The 19,707-nt window shown below is 38.6% G+C and overlaps 1 protein-coding gene across 1 annotated transcript in view; it reads right to left on the bottom strand.

Moving 5' to 3' along the window:
* The window catches only part of LOC109963318 (RNA-binding protein with multiple splicing 2-like), a 10,739-nt gene extending 4,528 nt beyond the window's left edge, over positions 1-6,211 (bottom strand). The window contains exons 1-6 of the mRNA XM_020605726.1: positions 5,709-6,211; positions 3,408-3,485; positions 2,222-2,260; positions 1,897-1,959; positions 806-956; positions 4-101 (exon numbers count right to left, since the gene is read on the bottom strand). Coding sequence (XP_020461382.1) covers positions 4-101; positions 806-956; positions 1,897-1,959; positions 2,222-2,260; positions 3,408-3,485; positions 5,709-5,966 — 687 coding nt within the window. The 5' untranslated portion in view covers positions 5,967-6,211. The remainder of the gene's footprint in view (positions 1-3; positions 102-805; positions 957-1,896; positions 1,960-2,221; positions 2,261-3,407; positions 3,486-5,708) is intronic.
* Positions 6,212-19,707: the final 13,496 nt, after the last annotated feature.

Here is a 19,707-nt window from a genome sequence, read left to right on the forward strand (position 1 = left end):
GGCCGCATGAGGGAGGCCTGGGGTCAGCTCAGTGGTGTACAGGGGGTAAGGAGTCCAGGCATCTGGTGATGCTGGGATCAGTGCTGCCCCTGTGAGATCATCTGGGGAAGTACAAGGCAAGAGAAAAGAATGCTGACTGACCTAGCAGTGAATGTACAGGCTTGCATCAAGTAATCACTACAGAGACCAGCATTTTTAAAGGAATAAAACATGTTGCAAAATAAGGCAGATTCATCATGTAGCTTTTGGGTTTACCATCACAAAAGAGACCAGATTTTACAACCCTAACAGCACAGTCAGATCACATTCGTGGCTTATAACTAACCTGCTTCTTTCCCCATCACAAAAAGTAAAATACATAATTCACCATATTCCTGTTTTTATCTTGCTTGCTCCCATGTTTGTTTACAGCCCTCCGTGATGCATACTGCCCCCTCTTATTTCCTGCACCCCACCAGTAAAGTTCGCCATTCTGATCTGAAGGAAACTTGGCACTGCTGCCAACAAACACCTGTCTGAATCTAATGAATCAAGCAGGTGTTTAGGCAAAGAGAGCAGAGACAACTATTAACTAAACAGAGAGGAATTTCCCAGCTGGACAGAACCAAAGCAGCTGTCTTTAGAGTCAAGATGACACATGCATGTGGAGGTGAGTTAGTCTTCAATTTGTTAGATACCGTTTGTAATTCCTGCCCATTTGTCTCCAATACTACAGCCTTCTAAGAGATTTTATAAAGTGGAGAACTGGCATTGTCAAGGTGACAGTGGATGATGGAGCCTAGAGTTGTGCAGCCGTACAACTTACATGGGTCCCGTGCAATGAAGTGTGCTCCTAGAGCAGGGTGAATATTTGTGGGGTTCGGTGTGGCCATCAGTTTACTCTTTGCCATCTTCGTGTTGGCTTTAGCAAACTCTAAGCGCAGGGTCTGGGGACTTTCGGGGTCAAAACGGATACCCTGAGGGAGAGAGGGAGGAGGGGGACATGGTATTATAAGGGAGACCGATTGAGCTTGAGGGGCTGTAGCTCAGTAGTCTCACATGGCCTCCTTTCCTAAAGCCACGTTTCAATACACAGGATGTATCTTCCAAGTTCCCTTCAAGCTAAACATTGCTATGCTTTCCTGTGGGCGACTTTAACATCTGATTCTTTTTACCCAAATGAAACTGTTCTGTCTTCAGAAAAAGGGCAGCCTGAAGGATACACTCCTGAAATATTTCAACAGGCTTGCATCTCTTTCCTCGTGACAAAATTAAGAGCACAGGTGATTGAAGGCGGCGTTCACCCCGTCGCACAAGCCAGGAGGAGAGGGAGACGAGGAAAAGGGCCAGCGCTGAGACTGAGTGTCATTTCTTTTAGGTGGTTTAACCCTGCTTGTGTTCTTGTGCCCTAAGCGTTGTGCCCACATGCAGGTGAGTAGTAATTGTGTGTGTGTTGTGTGTCTGCTAGTGTGTCTAAAAGGTGATGCTCATAAGGAAGGCTAGGCTACAACAGAAGTGTTAGATACTGCCAACATGGGCTACTGGGTGACAAAATGAGGGGTTACACTACAGAAGATGTGTCCAAATAACTACTCATGTGGCTATAGAACAAGTATTACAATAAAGCAGTGAATAGCTAAACCAGGCTAAGAAGGATGTGTATCAAGGTTAAAGTAAACTACCGTAGGGCTAGGGGATTCTGGCCTCTTTCCAGAAATGGCCCTGCCATTGAATTATAAAAGACAAGATGGTTGGCTTTGAGAAACTGAATGAGAAAAGAATTTAACTCCCAATCACTCATTTTTAGGTTTAAGCCAAGATTATAATAAATCTAATACAAAAACCCCCCCAAAACAGAACTTCAGAAAGGGGGAAACCGATTCAAAAGAAATGTATCAAAAACAAGATGATGCTTACGTTTAGTGCATTTTTTGCAGCTTCAGCGCCAGATCGACAGTCAAAAGTTACAAATCCAACAGGCTGCAGGACAGGAGGAAGAAAAATTGAGAGAACTGGAAGGAGGATCTTAATACAAAAGAACATGCTTTTGGGGGGGGGGGATTAAAATATTATATGTATTCATCTTAATACATGGTAGGAAATCATGTTGACAATTCATCCATTTTCTGGCTCAAGCCAATGTTAATCTATAACAAAAAAAACAGAACACTGCCTAGCCACTTGTTTAGTATTTTAGAAGAGCATTAAAACAGTTACTTCCACTGATGGAAAGGCATCTCACCTGTTTTGATGTTAATTTAATCAGTGACCCTTCATAACCCTGCAGGGAAGAAAGACAGCCAGTTATCCACCCTGGAGTCACATGCAGGAAGTCAGGCATGAACCCCTCTTGCTATAGAAGGTGAAGAGAAGCCTGCTAGTGTGTAGCTTCAGCTCAAGTTCGACAAGGAGTGTTCAGAGCCTTCTGTGACAGTGCAGTACTTACACTTGTGCCGTAATTTTAAAATGAGAAATATACACGTTTCCAAACAGCTTTCACTGATTTGACTACAAAGTTCACTTTATCCTCAAAACTAAAAATGAAACTAGGTTTAAAGGGTAAAAGCATGTTATGAGATGAACAAGGTTCTTTTTTTAGCCCCAATTTAAGCTTCGATTGTCATAAAAAGGCAGTAAACAGCACCAGGGTTGGCTAAATTCCTGAGACATGAAGGGGAATTCTGCCTGACTAGAGTACTGATAGATGGGATCTCTTCTGATCCTGATTTATAGCCATGGAAAATGAAACAACTTTCACTAGCTGTGATAAATCCTTAGCCAGAACCCAAACCAGAGTTAGCTTCAGTAACTCAGAAAAAAAAGGTAGAATACATTCAATATTAAAAAGGTATCTTTTGAAACAGTTCATTTGCAAACCCTATCTTGTTTGCCTACTGTAGAATCAAAGGGAAAATGTAACAGAGGGTGAGCTTGGTCACGGAGAGGGTTGGTTGGCCAATCGTGAGGGCTACTCATTTACACATTCCACAAGATCATCCATGTGCAAAAGATACCACATCCAATTTGTGGAGTTAGAATATGTGTGGGAGGGGCGTTTATGGAACTGGACTCCAGTCAAAAAACAGAGCAACAGACAAACAATGATGTGGCCTCATTTCCATACATGTCAATATCCAGGATGACAGAGGGATTGCTCGAGTTCAGATACAAATGCTGCACTGATAAACTTCCTACTGTATGAGCTGAAGCAGCCAGTGCTGCTAAAAAGATTTAATGGCACACCTAAAGTCTTGAGGAAACAGCTGTAATCCAGACTAAAGATGTGCACAGAATGACTCTTTTCCAGCAACCGGCACAGAAACAGCTACCCTTATTTTCGAGGATAAAAGATCAATTTATATTTCAGTCCTGTCCCCCCCATTGCCTCAGGGCTTTACAATCTGTACAACCTATAGCATGTAACTTACCTTAAAAGGTCTGAAGAGGAGGTAAAGTTCCCGTGGTTTGATATCAACTGGTAGACCACTGACAAACAGTGTCCGTACCTGCAAACAAAACAAGATTGAATTTGGTCCTTTGGATGGAGCCGTCTAATCTTCATTTCTCTATAAAGAGCGGCATACAACAAAATCTATGAGCTGCACAAACAAAAATGCTTTTCCAACGTCTCTCAGCCCTCCTTTATAACCAAAAAAAAACCTGTACATACACAGTCACAGTATTGAGTACTGGAAAATTAGGAAAAATCCTGATTAAAAGGCTGAAACTCAGGCTCACAAAGTGGTTCTCTACACTAGAAGTGCTGCTGAATATTTAACCCTTTAAGACACCTTTTTGCTTGGTAATCCCTTAAAAATAAAGCTACAGGTACAGTACATCCTACTGAACCCTCAGTTTACAGGTTGAGAGCAGCCCGAGTGATTTTTCCCCACCAAAACTGTTCCATTTAAATATGAGACGTGAGAAGATATTATCCAGTAATGAATCAAGATTAGAAGAAGAAAAAAAGATTTTGCACAGTGAAATTTATTTTCTTCAGCTTGTTTTATGTCACATCACTAGACCTGGGGTGGGAACTAAGAGCCCTTGTCAAGAATCAAACAGCTAACTAGTAATAAAAAAAAATCCTTTAGGGTTGAATGCTTGTCAGCAGAACCAACAACAATCTAGTATTAAACACAGTGCACATCATACATCCTGCCTCTCCTTCAACATGTTACAAGCTAAACAGTGAGGGTAAAAATGATCTTCCATCTTGCCGGGGACCCCTGGACCTGCCCCGTCCGGACACAGACTTGACGCTATGTACCCGAAGAAATAAACAGCGCAGTGCGGGGTCCATTAGTTTTCAGCCAGTGGGGAGGCACCAAGTACAATGGGGCTGCCAGAGGAACAGCGTTGGACAACAGTGCACAGCATGACACCATTTCCTTCCTCTGACCCATGGCCCCAACCCTGCTGGCCCTCCAGCATTTTTCAGGTGCAGCACAGCAGCAATTCTCAGGCCAAGTCAGCACGTACAGCTGAACACACACTAAATGGAGAAGTTTTAATCTCTCCTCTGGCTTCTCATTGACTGAGCAGGTCTGGGTGTAGGTGTATGGACCCGACGCTGTGGTGAACCCCACACACCCTGCATATTTAGGTGAATTTCTAAAACGAGCTAATGGCTGACAAGACAATGCATCTAAAAAAAAAAAAAAAAAAAGGTTTTTAAATAGGCCTACACTTGTTTTGTTTGACCTTTGCTCATAATTACAATAGGAGAAAAAGACACCAGCAGATTATACTATAGAAAAAAGTGAAGTGGCAACACAAGGCTTTGTGGCAAGATAAAGGGAACAAAAGGGGACCAAGAAAAGGCCCGGCGCTCCCCTAGTGTTCCTTCATACAGAGTAGATATAGATGGCCACACAGAAGGAATGAGAAGTTAGTGAGGGCAGGAGTCGGCATGGATCACGAATTCAATTTAAAAAGATATTTAAATATGATTTACTACTATGCAGATGTTTTCATATGTTGCAAATAAAGATGTGTAATAGTTGACATTTTAGGCCTGGAGTAGGGATACTGAGATCAGCCTGCAGCGTTGGTGCTGTAGTTTGGCACCTGAACGCAAACAAACGCAGGCAAAGTCCCAGCAACAAACTGGGTGCTTAAAACTGAATTTCAAGGAACATTTCGCAAAAACGGGAAAAGCTGTACATTTATTTTGAACATTTTTCCAGTTCAGATAGTGCACTGATTTAATTTAACGCATTTTAAAATCTTTTTTTCTTTTACTTATGATGAGCCGTGTTTGCAGTGTAGTGCACATACGAACACGGCATATTTCATCGAGATAATGTTACAAAAGAGCGTGATTGGTCGTGTAGATTAAATTAAGTAACAGCCTGCAGCTGGGAATAACTGCTCATTTTAATCTTTAAAAAGAAACGTCACTGAAGGTTTGGGAATACACATTGTCGTTGGAAAAAAAAATATAGCAAAAGACATTCTCAAACTATTAATACCTGCAATGAGCCAAGTTTGCAAGACTCCACAGGAGGTACAATATCCACGTTTCTAGTTTGCGTCTTCCTTTTAAAACAGGCTGCTTCAGAGCGCAGCACGGGGCGAAAACCACATAGGGACTTTCAGCAAACAAAACAAAAGTGCAAAGAAAAAAACTGAATGTGCGTCCGGAAACCTTATCGGGATGTCTGGCCACCAACACGACCGGGTCAAAGTCCGGTCTAGCAATGAAACCAAACTTTAGCTAAACTCACCTCCTCTTCCATGGAAACGTTGTTATTCGGCTCCGCTTCTGCTTTGAGACTCATGTCGACGGTCGCTTCAGCTGCTGCACAAAGTATCAGGTTTTTCTTTGTCGGGTGATATTTGCCCCAAGTGCGTCGGAAGCTGCAGTGAAAGTCCTGGTGGCGTTTGAACTTGAGAGAAGATGTGCCGAGGTGAGGTCGTGCGGAAGAGGATGGCGGGGTATCCGAAGATATTTCAGGAGTACTAGTATTGCGAGAGAGAATCATTCATAAAATGGAAGCAAAAGAAATACTAACGCGTACTAAACTATAGGTGAGAAGGTGGACTTGTGCTCTGTGCGTGAAGGTGAAAGATGTGGGGGGGAAAGAAGTGCGCGTAAAAACAGAAAGCCTCTGCGCTCACATCAATGCCCTCAGCTGTGAGATTGTGTGGAGGAGGAAGAACAAGTAAACTTTTCTCAGCGGAGCGCGTCTCTCTCTCTCCTCCTCCTCCTGCTGCTTTTCAATTAGGTCATCAGTTATGTTGGAGTCTGCTGTGAGCCGTAATCAAGCTCCAGATCTGCCTCAGCTGTTGCAGGAAGACCCGGCCCCTCGGCCGCCACATCACCGTTTCCATGGGACCTGGAGAACCAATGGTGATTTACCACAACAATCCAAACTTAATATAATAATAGCCTTTTTGTAAACAGCCCAATATGTGAGTGGTATTTTGCTACAATAACCGGATCTTGTATTTCTAATGGTTATACTTCATATGCACAAGTTCCTTTTTGGTTTTACTCATTCAATTTGATTTTTTTGAAATCTTATCTTTTATTTTCTGTGCTGAAGCCTTTATGATAAGATCCGACCATCCACAACATTCAAGGCGATTTAAAGGGCTATTCATGAATTATTGTGACAATATTGGAAAGTTTACTCAAACATTTACAGTTCTGAGGCATCCGAGTCTTCCAGGGTTACACTACTGCGTTTCAGAGGGAAATATTGCTTGTTTTAGTGTCTAACAACCGTCACTAGTCATTTGGGAGGTGCTTATAAAAAAACTACCTATAATAAGCTTTAAAAAATACAAGGAACTTTTATACAGTAAATTAAAATTAAATTTTGGGTGAGTAAAATTAGTTTTGCAGCAGTCGGCTATAATATGATAGTGCTAGCTAACACATCAATAATAATAATAATAATTCAATATTGTATAATAATAATAATAATATAGCCAGTTTCGACTGTATTGTGAACATTTAAAGTGCATTTTGCTGACAATACTAAGATACTTTTATTTAAGTAAATAAGGTTTTGAATGAAGCCATTTGATAAAGATCTGGACACTGCTTCCATACCTGATTATTGATAACAGGATTATAAGTTGGATAGTTAAATCTAACAAATTTACAGTAAGACAGTGTAAAATAAAATCAAACTGACACTTTGTATTTTGCTATGTTTTTCTAGTATATTTTAAAACTATGTCAGTTTGTTTGAGAAGAGCATGATCTTGATCATGTACAGTTAATTGTGATTTACTTCCACACCCACGAATGAAAAACACATCATTTGGTACCCCAAAATAAATTACATTGCATTGCTGCATTGCTAAATCAAAGCATGATAATCAACCAGCCATAGGTTTATATTTATTGGGTGTGACTATGTTTGTTTCAGATGTGAATTCAGACAGTGGTGTAAAAAATAAATTAACTGACAGGTCTTGTTTACAGAGATATAAAATACATCCATACTGATGCCATTGCAAATATAAAGTAGTACATTAAGGATAATGACAGCAACAACAACAAAATAATAACAATACTTGCCCGTAGGAGTGAGTGTGTGTGTCTGTTTCTAAGTGTCAGCCCTGTGACAGAATGGCGACCTGTCCAGGGTGGCCCCCGCCTCTCGCCCCATGCAGCTGGGATAGGCTCCAGAAGTCAGACCTATCCAGTCCTACCCCATGACATCATCTTACCATCATTGGTTTGCAAGCAGGATAAGTGGTATAGATAATGAATAGATGGATAATAATAATAGTAATAATAGTAAATCACGTGTGTGTGTTGTGATTGTTTGGATCCAGAAGTGTGGCGTGGGTGGAGAAACGGCCTGCGTTGCATATTGAGGCTCGGCTCTGGATATGAGCCCAGCATGCAGTGTGTTTCCTGACAACAGGGCAGCTCTCAAAGGCCAGACAGTTTCCTGACTTTGTACAGGAACACAATCAGGCCTGTAGGGTGAGGAGCTGTCGAGCGGACCGACCTATAGTCACTGCACTTCTTCAGTGGTCTGATCTAAAAATAGTGAAGCCAATGTGTTTCCAACATGTTCCCATACATACTGAACCCATGTGCTATACTCTGTGTACATAGAGACAAAGTGGGATCCAGCCGGCCGATGAGAGGAGATGTGTCTATTAAGCAAGCATGTACAAAGTTTGTGTCAAATAAGACATTCAACAATGAAAAATAATATGTATTTATACCAGTGTTATTGACTTAATTTTAGATTAAGTCAAAACACTGATTACATGTTATCAAATCTGTCACTTGATTAGATGACAAAATGAATCGGCAACCTGCTTTGACAATCAGTCAGTCAAAAAAAGCCAAACACTCACCAGTTCCAGCTTTTCACAAGTATATATTTATTGCTCTCTCCTCTTGCCTTGAATCACTATAAACTGAATATCTTTGGGCTTTGGGTTATTGATCTGACGTCACCTTGGAACAGGAGCTTGTGGTGGGTATGTATTCACTATTTTCTGACATTTTATAAATCACATTGATGAGATTATCAGCATACTAATTGCTAATCATTAGTTGCAGTCTCAAGTGAAATAATGGCAAAAAGAAACTTGCCCTGGTTGATCTTACAAATTTTAAAATTGTACACAATTCTAAATGATTCAATAGGGCAGCATCTCCCTGAATCAGGCAAGTTACATGCATGTACTTTAGAAAACACCCACTGTGCTAGTGTCCTAACCGTTTTGGTAGATTTTACTGAAGTATTACTATTAAATTAAATGAGAATAAAGCTGGAGACAGTGGTGTTAATTTAAACACTGATAACTGGGTTAGATTATGATGACTGGATGCATACACTTGATGCTTGTCTTAGCTGGTGTGGTGGGGTTTTTTTTTTATGTTTGATGCTTTGCATTATGGTCAAACCTTTGTACTGCAAGACACATTTCCCTTGTGGGAACAATAAAGTTGAAGTTGAAAGTAAAGTACAGATTTGTGTGTTTAAAAATAAACCACAAAAGATCTGGCCCTGTACCGCCCTCGGTCAGCAGCTGTACTTGAGTTTTGAATGACATATATTATGCTTTGTTTGTCCTTTTAATAACACTTACTGCCTAGGAAATACTGACTGTGCTGCTGAGTGATCGACAATTTATTCAGCATGTGCAGCTTGTACCGTCTGTACTATGGTTTTAATGTGCAGGAGGCCACCATGATTATGTGCCTCATCCTTGGATTCAGGACTTATTGCATCAAACCTCAGCTACTTAGTATTTACTAACAATTGTTCATATGATATGACCATAAAGCTGCAGTACACCTCCCTCAGGTTTGCAGAGATAATTCAAGATTATCAGCAAATTTGTGATTCTGTAATCTTATGCCATACAATTTTTGTTTTGTACAAAAAGGTTATTCTGAGCTTGTCCTCTGTCTATGCCTCTTCTCACAACTCCAATGCAGCTTTCTAAAAATGCTAAAACTGGTTCAAAACAATCAGTGGTTTAATAACACCAACCACCGGGATACAAAGGTTTAAAAAGTAAAAACGGGTCACTCACGCTCTGAAAGTTTTATGCCCAAAGATGTAACTGCCATCTTCTCTGCCAAAGATAACTTTACGTAGATGTACTGTACAAACTATGTCTTAGTCATACATCTCTCCAGTTGGATTTAAAGGAATGCTTTATGTTGTTTGGAGTGAAATTCAACAGACTTCTTCCTTCTAAGTGCTGGCGTAAAGGCTTTACATAACTGTGGGCTGAGATCAAGTTGTCTTTGTTTGTTTAGACTTAATGCATTGCACCAGAACTGTCAGCACCTTATACTCATCACATTGCTGCTGTTCCTCATAAACTGAAGAAACTAGGGGAAATGTGTTTTTATTGACAAGCTGGATGTCTTCCTTCTGCTTTTACACCATGGCTATAGTTCCATGTCTGGTTCCTAAATGGTTCCAGTTCAGACAGCTGTCATGTCCAAAACATTTCAAAAGAAATACTTTTTTTCAAGCTCTATTTTAATCAAATTATTAGTATTAGTTATAGCTGGGCAGTAGTTTACTGTAGGCAAGGCAACTTTATTTATATAGCACATTTCGTACACAGAGGCAATTTCAAAAAAACAAAAAAAAAAACAACCCCTAAACAAGGCAATAAAAAAAACCTACATCAGTGAGTTTCCCTTTTAAAATTGTAAAATTGATTCTGAGAGGCATGAATAAATGAAACTATCTAGCATTTGAAAATAAAATGCTGTGAGGTTAATTAAAATATTTCACATTGTTCTGCAAAAGCAATGCCCTATTCAGTTCCCTCTTACATTCATGTTTTACTTTTTTTTTTTTTTTTTTGCCTTTATCAATTTAAAAAAATAAAATGAAGTTCTTAAGTCACTTTACAAGACATGTTATTCTGTGGTTTCTGTGAGCTGAAGCATTTTGCCTTTTAAACCCAACAGTCTCAAAGGTGGTTTGATTCTGCCAAACACATAACTTTATTTGACATTAGTGCAAAGCACAGTTTCTGAAAGTATAAATAAGTTAGATATAATTTTGGGTGAAAAATGTATGTATAAAATAATGCATAAGATTTGTAGAAAATTTCCAGTAAACGATCTGGCACAGCCAAAAGATTAAATCTTAGCTTTGACTATTTCATTTAATTTGAAAAATTATTTAGCTTCACTTAGAAGCTAAATAATATTAAAGCTACTTGAGGTGAAATAAAAGTAGAAAATTTGATGTTAAAAGGTTAATAAAATTTTGCATATTACAAAAAGCAAAACCAATCAAACAAAAAAACCCTAAATAATAACCATTATTATATATTTTCCCTTCCCAGTGAATTACCCTTCACTGTATTCATCAGCTAATCCTGTAAAGGAGCATTAAATCACATTTTCCCATCCCTCTTTCTACCCACAGACACCTGATAGAAACTGAATGTTTAGTTCAGAGGTTCTGAATAAGCCTCATGTTTTATTTGTGAAAAGTGGCCCCATTGTCCCAAAAGCCACCTCACACAGCACTCTTGTGCTTCACGCCACATTGAGCCTGTCTGACTGTGTTAGCATCACCTGCTGCTAAAGCACTTAGCTTGTGTTCTCCATCTCCTCTGTGGTACAGCCAAATATCCATTTGGAGGTCTGAGGAAACTGAAGCATTTCCACCTACACAATAAGTGAGGGAGGTGCAGGATGCATTTGTGACATTTTGTGAAAAGTTTGTCCAATAAATAATCGCCTTCATAAATACATTAAAGTAAATCAAAGACATGCATGCAGCTGTACTCTACTGTACTTTCAGCCCACATAATGGGTTTCTTCAACTGAGGGATTTTATTGAAAAAGTTTAAACTAATACAATCTGTAATATCCTATTAGCCAGTGATAGCAACATTCATCTATTTTGTTGCTGCATTTTGCCAGTTGTCCGTTTGCTAACAGTTTTCGGACAGTGTCACTCCTGCTGTGAGAGCCAACAAGGAAGGAAGAGAAGTTTCCACGTCTGCTTGAAACCGGTCAACCCTCATACCTTAGGCTGCTGATACAAGCATCAACCATATTCCTGTTTTTGGTTAGCTTCATTGGTAGAAAGTACAGTATATGTAAATGTTACAATGATTTCTACTTAGGTGACAGAGTTTAGTGAAATTACAGAATGGAGACTATTGTTCCAGGAGATGACATAAATGTAATGCTTTGCTTTCATGTGATGTCACAGCTGCACCCCAAAGCAGTTTTACAGCTGCCATCTTCTATCAGCTCTTTGGTGCAGACATAGTTGCTAAGAAGGAATTTTCACAAAAGGCATATTTGTAATAGATGATATGCACAAAATGGATGAAGTCACTTCATTGGCAGTTAAGTGTTTTGAGTCACCAGAAGTGAATCATGATTATACCATTCAATTAAAACAATCAAAGAAATGCTCCACGATGTTCACCGGCTAGTCACTATCTCACCAAACCAATGAGATGCTTCCACTAAAAACAATTTCCTATTTTGTAGTTATCGCCTATAGCTAAAATCGGGTATTTAATGTTGTATTTTGGACTGAAGAACAACAAATTGTCAGACACAACACAGATAAATTATCATGTTATAAATATGTTATGACAACAGTTGCTTACCTACACATCCGTAGGGCACAGAGCAACATTAGCATCCATTTCCTTTAGCTGTTTTCACCCAGCCCTGGTAATAGGGAACATTTAAAAACAACTAAAGTTGATCAAAGTGCTTTACAAATTTCAACAAAAGACACAATAGTGAAAATAAGGCAAGACAACAGTACAAACACTTCACAGAATAACAGTACACACAAAAACAACAGCATTAAATAATGAATAAGGCAGCATGAAATAGACACCTGAAATAAATTAATAAAACACAATAATAGGTCAAAGGCCATTGAAATGTCTTTGTTTCCTTTAAAAGTGTCAACAGAGGGTGATCACTTAACTGAACATGTAAGACTATTCCAGCACTGCTAAAAAGACCCACTAGCCTCGACTGTGCAACAGTAAAGAGCAACTGACCTGAGAATCTAAGAGGCTTGGCACTGGAGTAAGGGCAGATACATTCAGAAATGTACTGAGGTGCTAAAAACAGATAACAGGGCCTTGGACTTAGTCTTGCATTTGGCAGGGAGCCAATGCAGTGATGCTAATACAGGTGTAATACTATTTCTCTTTCTGGTACCAGTTAGATGTCAGGTTGTAGCATTCAGCACCAGCTGCGAGCAGAGGAGATTAAACCAGTGGTAACAGTTTCTAGGTTGCTAAGAGAAAGGAAGGACTTAAGTTTGGCAATATTTGTAGGCTGAAATAAAAAATCAAGCCTTTTGCCACTGAGTGTTTTTGTTTATTGAATTTTAATGCTGAATCAAAAATGACAACGAAGATGAAGATTAATTGACAGGGCGACCAAGTGGCTAACTGTACTCCCTGTACTCACTATCATTCAACTGAAGACAATTACTTGAAATCCAGCAGCCAAGGATGGACTATAAGTGGGTATTACCAGCAATAACAATGAAAGATAGATTGTGTTTTCTGAAAATAAAGCCTAAGGGAAGCATATAGAACAGAACAGAACAGAACGGAATGGAACAGAACGGAACGGAACGGAACGGAACGAAACGGAACAGAACAGAACAGAACAGAATAGAATAGAATGCCCAGTTCAGAGTGCTGATGGCCCAGGAAAAGCAAATAACATGGAGCCCTAAAATGGAACCTTGAGGTACACCACAGGCATTTCTGGGGAGTAGCGTGTTACATGCATTACATAATTCATTTACAAAATAAACATAACTGTAACTTGTGGCAGTCACTGAGGAAAAACATGTAATTCAATTACAGTTACTAATCAAAAGTTGGTGATTACTAAGGGGTTACATCCAAATGCAAGCAGTCTGCTTTTGTGTTCTGTGTTATGCATTAATCATTTAAAAGATAAAATCTCTCAGCTACATCAGAATGTCAGGGCTCACAATATAAAATGTATTCCATCTGTCATTTGCCTTTCTAACATTTGCCAAACATTTTAACCCCAGTTCATTGCCTCCACTGCTCCTGGATCTCACGACTATTATGTTTTCTTCAGTGACAACAAAGTCAGTGCCAGCAGTGACTGTGTTTATTGTTTCATACACAAAGGAAAACAAAACCATGAGCTAAAAAATGTTCTGAAAGTTTTGCCAGATTGTGTGTTATATATTGTTCAAAGCTCAGAAATAACAACAAATCTCTCTTTTACCCCTTTCAAAGTTTGTTGGTATCTTGTCTTTCTCACACACTTTTTTGATTTTGTAGAAATGACAGGACACAGATGATCTTGTTCTTGATCTTATAACTTACTAAAGCAGACCTAATATAAAAATATTTCCTTTTACAATGAAACCCTCCCACTCTGAGCATTCCTAACAAAAGGCAAAGCTGAAGAAATGGCCCATGGAGACTATTTAAGAAGTTATTTTCTCATAACTAACAGATCAAAAAGAAACTCCACTGAGATTTTCATCAACTTGGGGAAAATATGCATAAAAATCCCTTTCACAGTCACATTCCTATGACAAAGAGCAATGTAAAATAAAAACAAGTAATTACTTAAAGGCTCAGAAATAAATGAAGACAATAAACCATATGCTGTTTTCATTTTTCAGAGGTGGTGTGACATGGAACTAAGTAACTGCAAACTTGGTGAAAAATAAATACTCTTGCAACATCCTCCCCTCAGCAATAAGTTCTTCACTTCCTGTTTGTGATGGAATATGGGCCACAGAGGGTTATGCTGTTTAAACCAAAGGGCAGCAGATTCCCAGCGACAAGAAGCTGGTGGGATCTGAAAGTCTGCTACCAGCTTCTCAAGGGGACATGAAGTGGGTGGGAAAAGGCAGAAAGCAGGAAATGAAGGAACACAAGATAATGTAGCAAATGAGAATGGAAAAGAGAAAAACTGTGAGGCAAAAGACACAACATTATATCAGAGCTTTAGGTCAAATTGTACTTATGTAAAAGTTACAGAAGATTTGGAGGCAGAGGTTTCTGTTCCACAGAGCAACATGAACACGCGCACATACACACACACACATACACACCTGACTGATATGTTATTATCAGCGATATCAAACTCTTGATCCACTTTTCTAAACTGCCTAAAACAGCGGTTTTCAAGTAAAGTAACATTTCTTGACTTTCTTATATTTTATAAATAAATATGCTACTTGAGGATTGCCATTTTGCACTGCTTTATACTTCTACTCCACCATAATTCAAATGTAAATATTGTACCTTTTGCACATTTAGTTGATAACTTCAGTTACTAGCTGCTTAGCAGATTTAGATTAATAATTAAAACTATATTCAACAAATGAGTTATGATGATCCATCTTTTGTTCTATATTTCCTTAATAGGAATCTGGCTTTTTAAGCATATTTCTGTCTATAATTACTTCTCACAAGATGTGTGAGTATTTGCTGACAATTTTATTGTTGCCAAGAACAAGAAATAAAAAATCCTGAATGACCAAATTCCCCTTTGATAAAAGGCCTCTTACCTTACACAAATAGTTTAGTATGTTGATATCTGGTCATTTTAATCTGAGCACTCATGTTATTTCATTGCATGCATCTGTAATATCTAAGCCTATTAACACTAATAGTAGGTTAGTAATAGTAGTAGTAATAGATGTTCAGCCAGCACAGGGATTTCAAAGACAGGAAGACCTTTTGATAACAATCAGTCCCGCCTGTGACTGTAACACCCTCCGCCTGCAGGCACCCAAATAGAGCAGACAATCTTCTCCGGCAAATTCAAATGTTGTTTGGGCACTTTTGGCTCAGCTGCGAGGCATGGTCATGTTCTGTTTTTGGGCAGTGTCTCTGGAATGTAAACTACCCATGCGTAAACACAGCAGACTTCATAACAACTGTGTGATGCTGTGAGGCCTAATAAATACAGTGCTCAGTTTTCAAGTGTGAAATTCCACACCATCATTTGCCTGTTAAAACACATAATTTGATTTAGAGTAACAATAACAATCATTATTGCAGCTAGATATTATTTCATTGTGGGAAATTCTTTCTATGAACCTTAATTCCTTCCACTTGTAAGATTACCAGTGTGTGTTTGTTGTAGCCACACACATTAGAAATCATTAAGTTTACATGAAGATGATGTATGTGAGCTACTGGACTATAGTAGTTTGTTTTGTGCAAATATCACATATTGGGCCTAGATCTAGAATAACACTTTGGCAGCTCAAATATATAAATCCCATGATTCTCTTTTTTTAAACAGAAATTTTACATAGAATGACTATAGGAGACTTCACTGAGATGACAGATGGTCAAAATGCTACTGAGCCAAAGTAAAATAGAAAACAGAGCCTTGCAGAGCTGCTACCAGGGCTATAAAAGGATGGATGGATGGATGATAGATAGATAGATAGATAGATAGATAGATAAACAGATAATGGTGAAATAAACTCATTTTGGAGAAGCTAGTCTGTGGTGCTGTTTAATTGTATTGCATTATACTGACAGGCATTTCTATTATTTTGTCCACCCCATTTCCATCCATAAATTTAGGTTAAATAACACTTCTCTGTATAATACAATACGGTTCAACAATGTCATGACCTTCATTTATTTTATTAATTATTATTAGAAATGTTATTTGGTTGTTATTTATGGGAATTGATTCATTTTTTTAAATTGTATTTTATCAATTTCTTTTAAAATATAGGTATAGCTAGAGACTCAAGGTCCAGACTCCGAATGTTTATCTAGAACCAACTGATTTAGTGTCTCTGAGTGGGACTGAACTACGTCCTGCTGCTATTAACTGCTATTAAATGGTTCTAGATAAGTATCTGAAGGTATGTGGATGCATAGCTGAAATTATTGGTAGTTTTCTTTTATGTCTTAATTGTTTTACACTTGGTATTGTTGGTCATCCGTGCTGTCATTTGTATTGTCTTTTTTTAAATGTGATCTCATCAAAGTAAATTCCTATCAGCTGTGTTGAATGTTAATAAAGCACTGAACTGAACTGAATTTAAGGTAGTGTTATACTTACACTGCAGTCATTTTATTTTATTTTAACTTTTATCAGGAAAGTCACAGCATTTCATCTGAGGCTCTGAGGTAACATCTACTTTAACATCTTTTTGTACACTCTTGAACTGTTGTGCAGGCTCTAGTGCTGTAAGACCTTTGGCAGTGATGGTAGGTAAATCTCATAATGCATCAATCACTGCACTCCAATCCAAACACATGTTAAACGCACATTCTCCTGTTCCCTCTCTGCTCCACAGATCCAAGGCATGGCTCTCATCTAATGGACAATAACAAGGCAGTTAATAGCAGCAGGACGTAGTTCAGTCCCACTCAGAGACACTAAATCAGTTGGTTCTAGATAAACATCGGCCTTTTACACCACACTACTCCTGAAATTTGAGTTTGGAGCTTCGCAGTTCTGATTTATTGCAATCTGGGGACAAACAAGCCAAGACTTAATTCTACCTGGATATAATATAGCATCGTTGCTCTTCCTTTTCTTATACTTTTTCTTCTGTGAAATATTTTAAAATATAAATAGAGACATTTAATCCAGACATTCTTCAACTCTGCACAAAATGATGGAACACATATGAACTTAGTTCTGATTGATTTCCACCACCAAAATCCCATTAGTTAAGACAACCTCAACTCAGCACGCGGGCCTGGTTTATATCAGTGATGTCTCCAGGAAGTTATGTTACTAGTTTGCAGCAGAACTCATCTACTGAGCGAAGTGCCACCTAAAACAGATTTCCTATCTTGTTTTAAATGACTATACTTTATCTGGTAAATCACAAAGTGGCAATATTAAAGATTTTGTATAATGTCTGCTGATTATGTTTAGATACTCAGTTCTTGATAAAGGTTAGGAAAATACTGAAAACCTGAATGAGAGACATGACTTATTTAAATAACATTTAGCCAAAACCACATTCTTTCCATAATCCTATTGATTTTCATCTTTCACCTTGGTTGAAAAGGAATGAAAAAAGAAAAATTGTAAGTGATCTTGGTTAAGTTTTGAATTCTTCAGAATTTTATAACATAATTTATCATCTCTATAAAGTGCAAGACATTTTTAGGTGCATCTTCCACGAGGCACTTAAGACGTTTCTACCAGAGGCAGTGGACACAGATTTATAATTGGTTTATAAGTACAATGTCTCTCAAAGACCTTTAAGAGGAGGAAGCAGAATGAATAATACACTCACGATTCTGTTCTTTGGTGCAGATTAATAACACTTCTTTTTAGCGCTGTGGACTGGCAAACATGAACTGTCCCTTTGTGTGAACACAAAATTGTGTATTATATATATTATATATGAACTGCTACTAATTTCCACAATGTGTCTGCTGCTAAAATGACTATTTTCAAAAGGTTGAATTTTCCTTGCAAATAGCTTTAAAATGTCACTCATCACAAGTGAAACACACCAATCATTAACTAATAAAGAAAATTCAGGTTGCAATTCAGGCCTGGGAACGTTCAGTAGCAGTGTACCGGAGCAGCGAGCGGAACTAATTTCATCAAATATTAAACTTGGTTAGGAGACGCAGTCGAGCAGTGTGGGAGTCCAGTGGGATTTCTCTGTAGCCCAGCTACATGAAGGAATCTGGAGGATCATGGGACATTTCAAAAAGGAAGTAGATCTGGACAGTAGCCATTTTGAAAAGTAATTAATACAATTATAGTAGTGCTAGGACTATAATAGTATCAGTGTTGTTTGTTATTTTTTTTCCACTCTGTTGAAGAAATTCCACTTTCAAAGCTTCTGGCCATCAGATAAATTATGTAACAGATATTTTGCATCTGTGATAGAATGTTATAAAGCGGGGGTTTTCAACCAGTGGTCCATGGCCCACTGGTGGTCCACAAAGGCCTTGCAGGTGGTCCCTGACCGTGTATTCAATAAAGTAGTTTTTTTCATTTCCTTGTACTACTTGTTAATTATTGTGAATAATCAAATCCATGCAAGTATATACAATTTAGAAAAGCTAAGGTGACTTTCAAGATTAAAATAGTACCGTGCAATTGATCCATCCCACAACAGTGGTCCTCAGGTTACCTTTTAGTCAGGATGATGATTCCTGAGTCACAATTCAAAACTCCTGTTATATAGTAATGTCCAGATCCTTCAGCATCTCAGGGTAAATCTCACCCACAACAACCGAGGAGCTTCTCGGCTACTTCAGAGAGGCTGTACTTCATCTCCTCATTAAAGCAGGGGTGTGTTTTGGACATAACGTACAATTATCCAATCAGTGTTTAACCTCACAGCCCCTTTAAGAGACGTGTGAGTTTTAATGTTTGGCAGATTGCCAGCATACTGGTGGTCTTGCCAAGTCAGATGTCAGTAAGATTTGCCACTGAGGAAATGGATCTGCTCGTGTGCAAGGTGAAGGTGCACGATCACTAATTGACATGGTGTTTATTATAAATACATATATAGATGTGCACAACACCCAATGAACACCCATCTTTTTATTTTTTAAGTTTTGTATGTCCTGTGCAGCAGGTCCCAGGATATAACAAGGACAGTGCACAAGCATCGTGCACACACCTAGACAGGAGTGTATCACAACACGGTCAAAGCGCCCATTAACCAGTGATGATGATTTGACTGTTGGCCACAGACTGGTTTTTGCTGGTCAGTGGTGCAGTCACTTTGTGTGCCCTCATATTACCAACGCATCGAAAATTTACCTGGACACACCCCGTTTTCATCTGGACACACCTGCCAGCACGAAGTCAATGAACTGCTTCTTGGTAAAAAGGCAACGTGATGCATGTCATGAAAATGGTCATTAGGAAACGCAGACACACTACCCGCACTGCACGCCATGCCTTTGTTACAAGATAAGCCCCTCTGGCTCTGTACTTCATCTTGCACTTTATGCTGAGTACACTCAATTATATTTTATTGTAAGACATACTTAAAAAGTTTCAAGAATGCATAATTACCTAAAATACTTGGATGCCTTGAAGGTTTTAAGAATTTATACAAAACAGTCTGTCTTCATTGTTGTAAAGACCATCTGAAGTGAAAGAGCACACCTGATTCATTCTGAAAAGCCACAGCTGTCTATTATAATCATCCTCTGCACTCTTCTGCTTCAAAGCAACTTCAGGAATTTTATTTAGGATAGTGAAGGTTCTGTACTTCAGGTGGACATGTTAGGACTGTGGCAAGCACT

This window comes from Monopterus albus, unplaced genomic scaffold (assembly GCF_001952655.1).
Source record: "Monopterus albus unplaced genomic scaffold, M_albus_1.0 scaffold72.1, whole genome shotgun sequence".
Classification (NCBI taxonomy): Eukaryota; Metazoa; Chordata; class Actinopteri; order Synbranchiformes; family Synbranchidae; genus Monopterus; species Monopterus albus.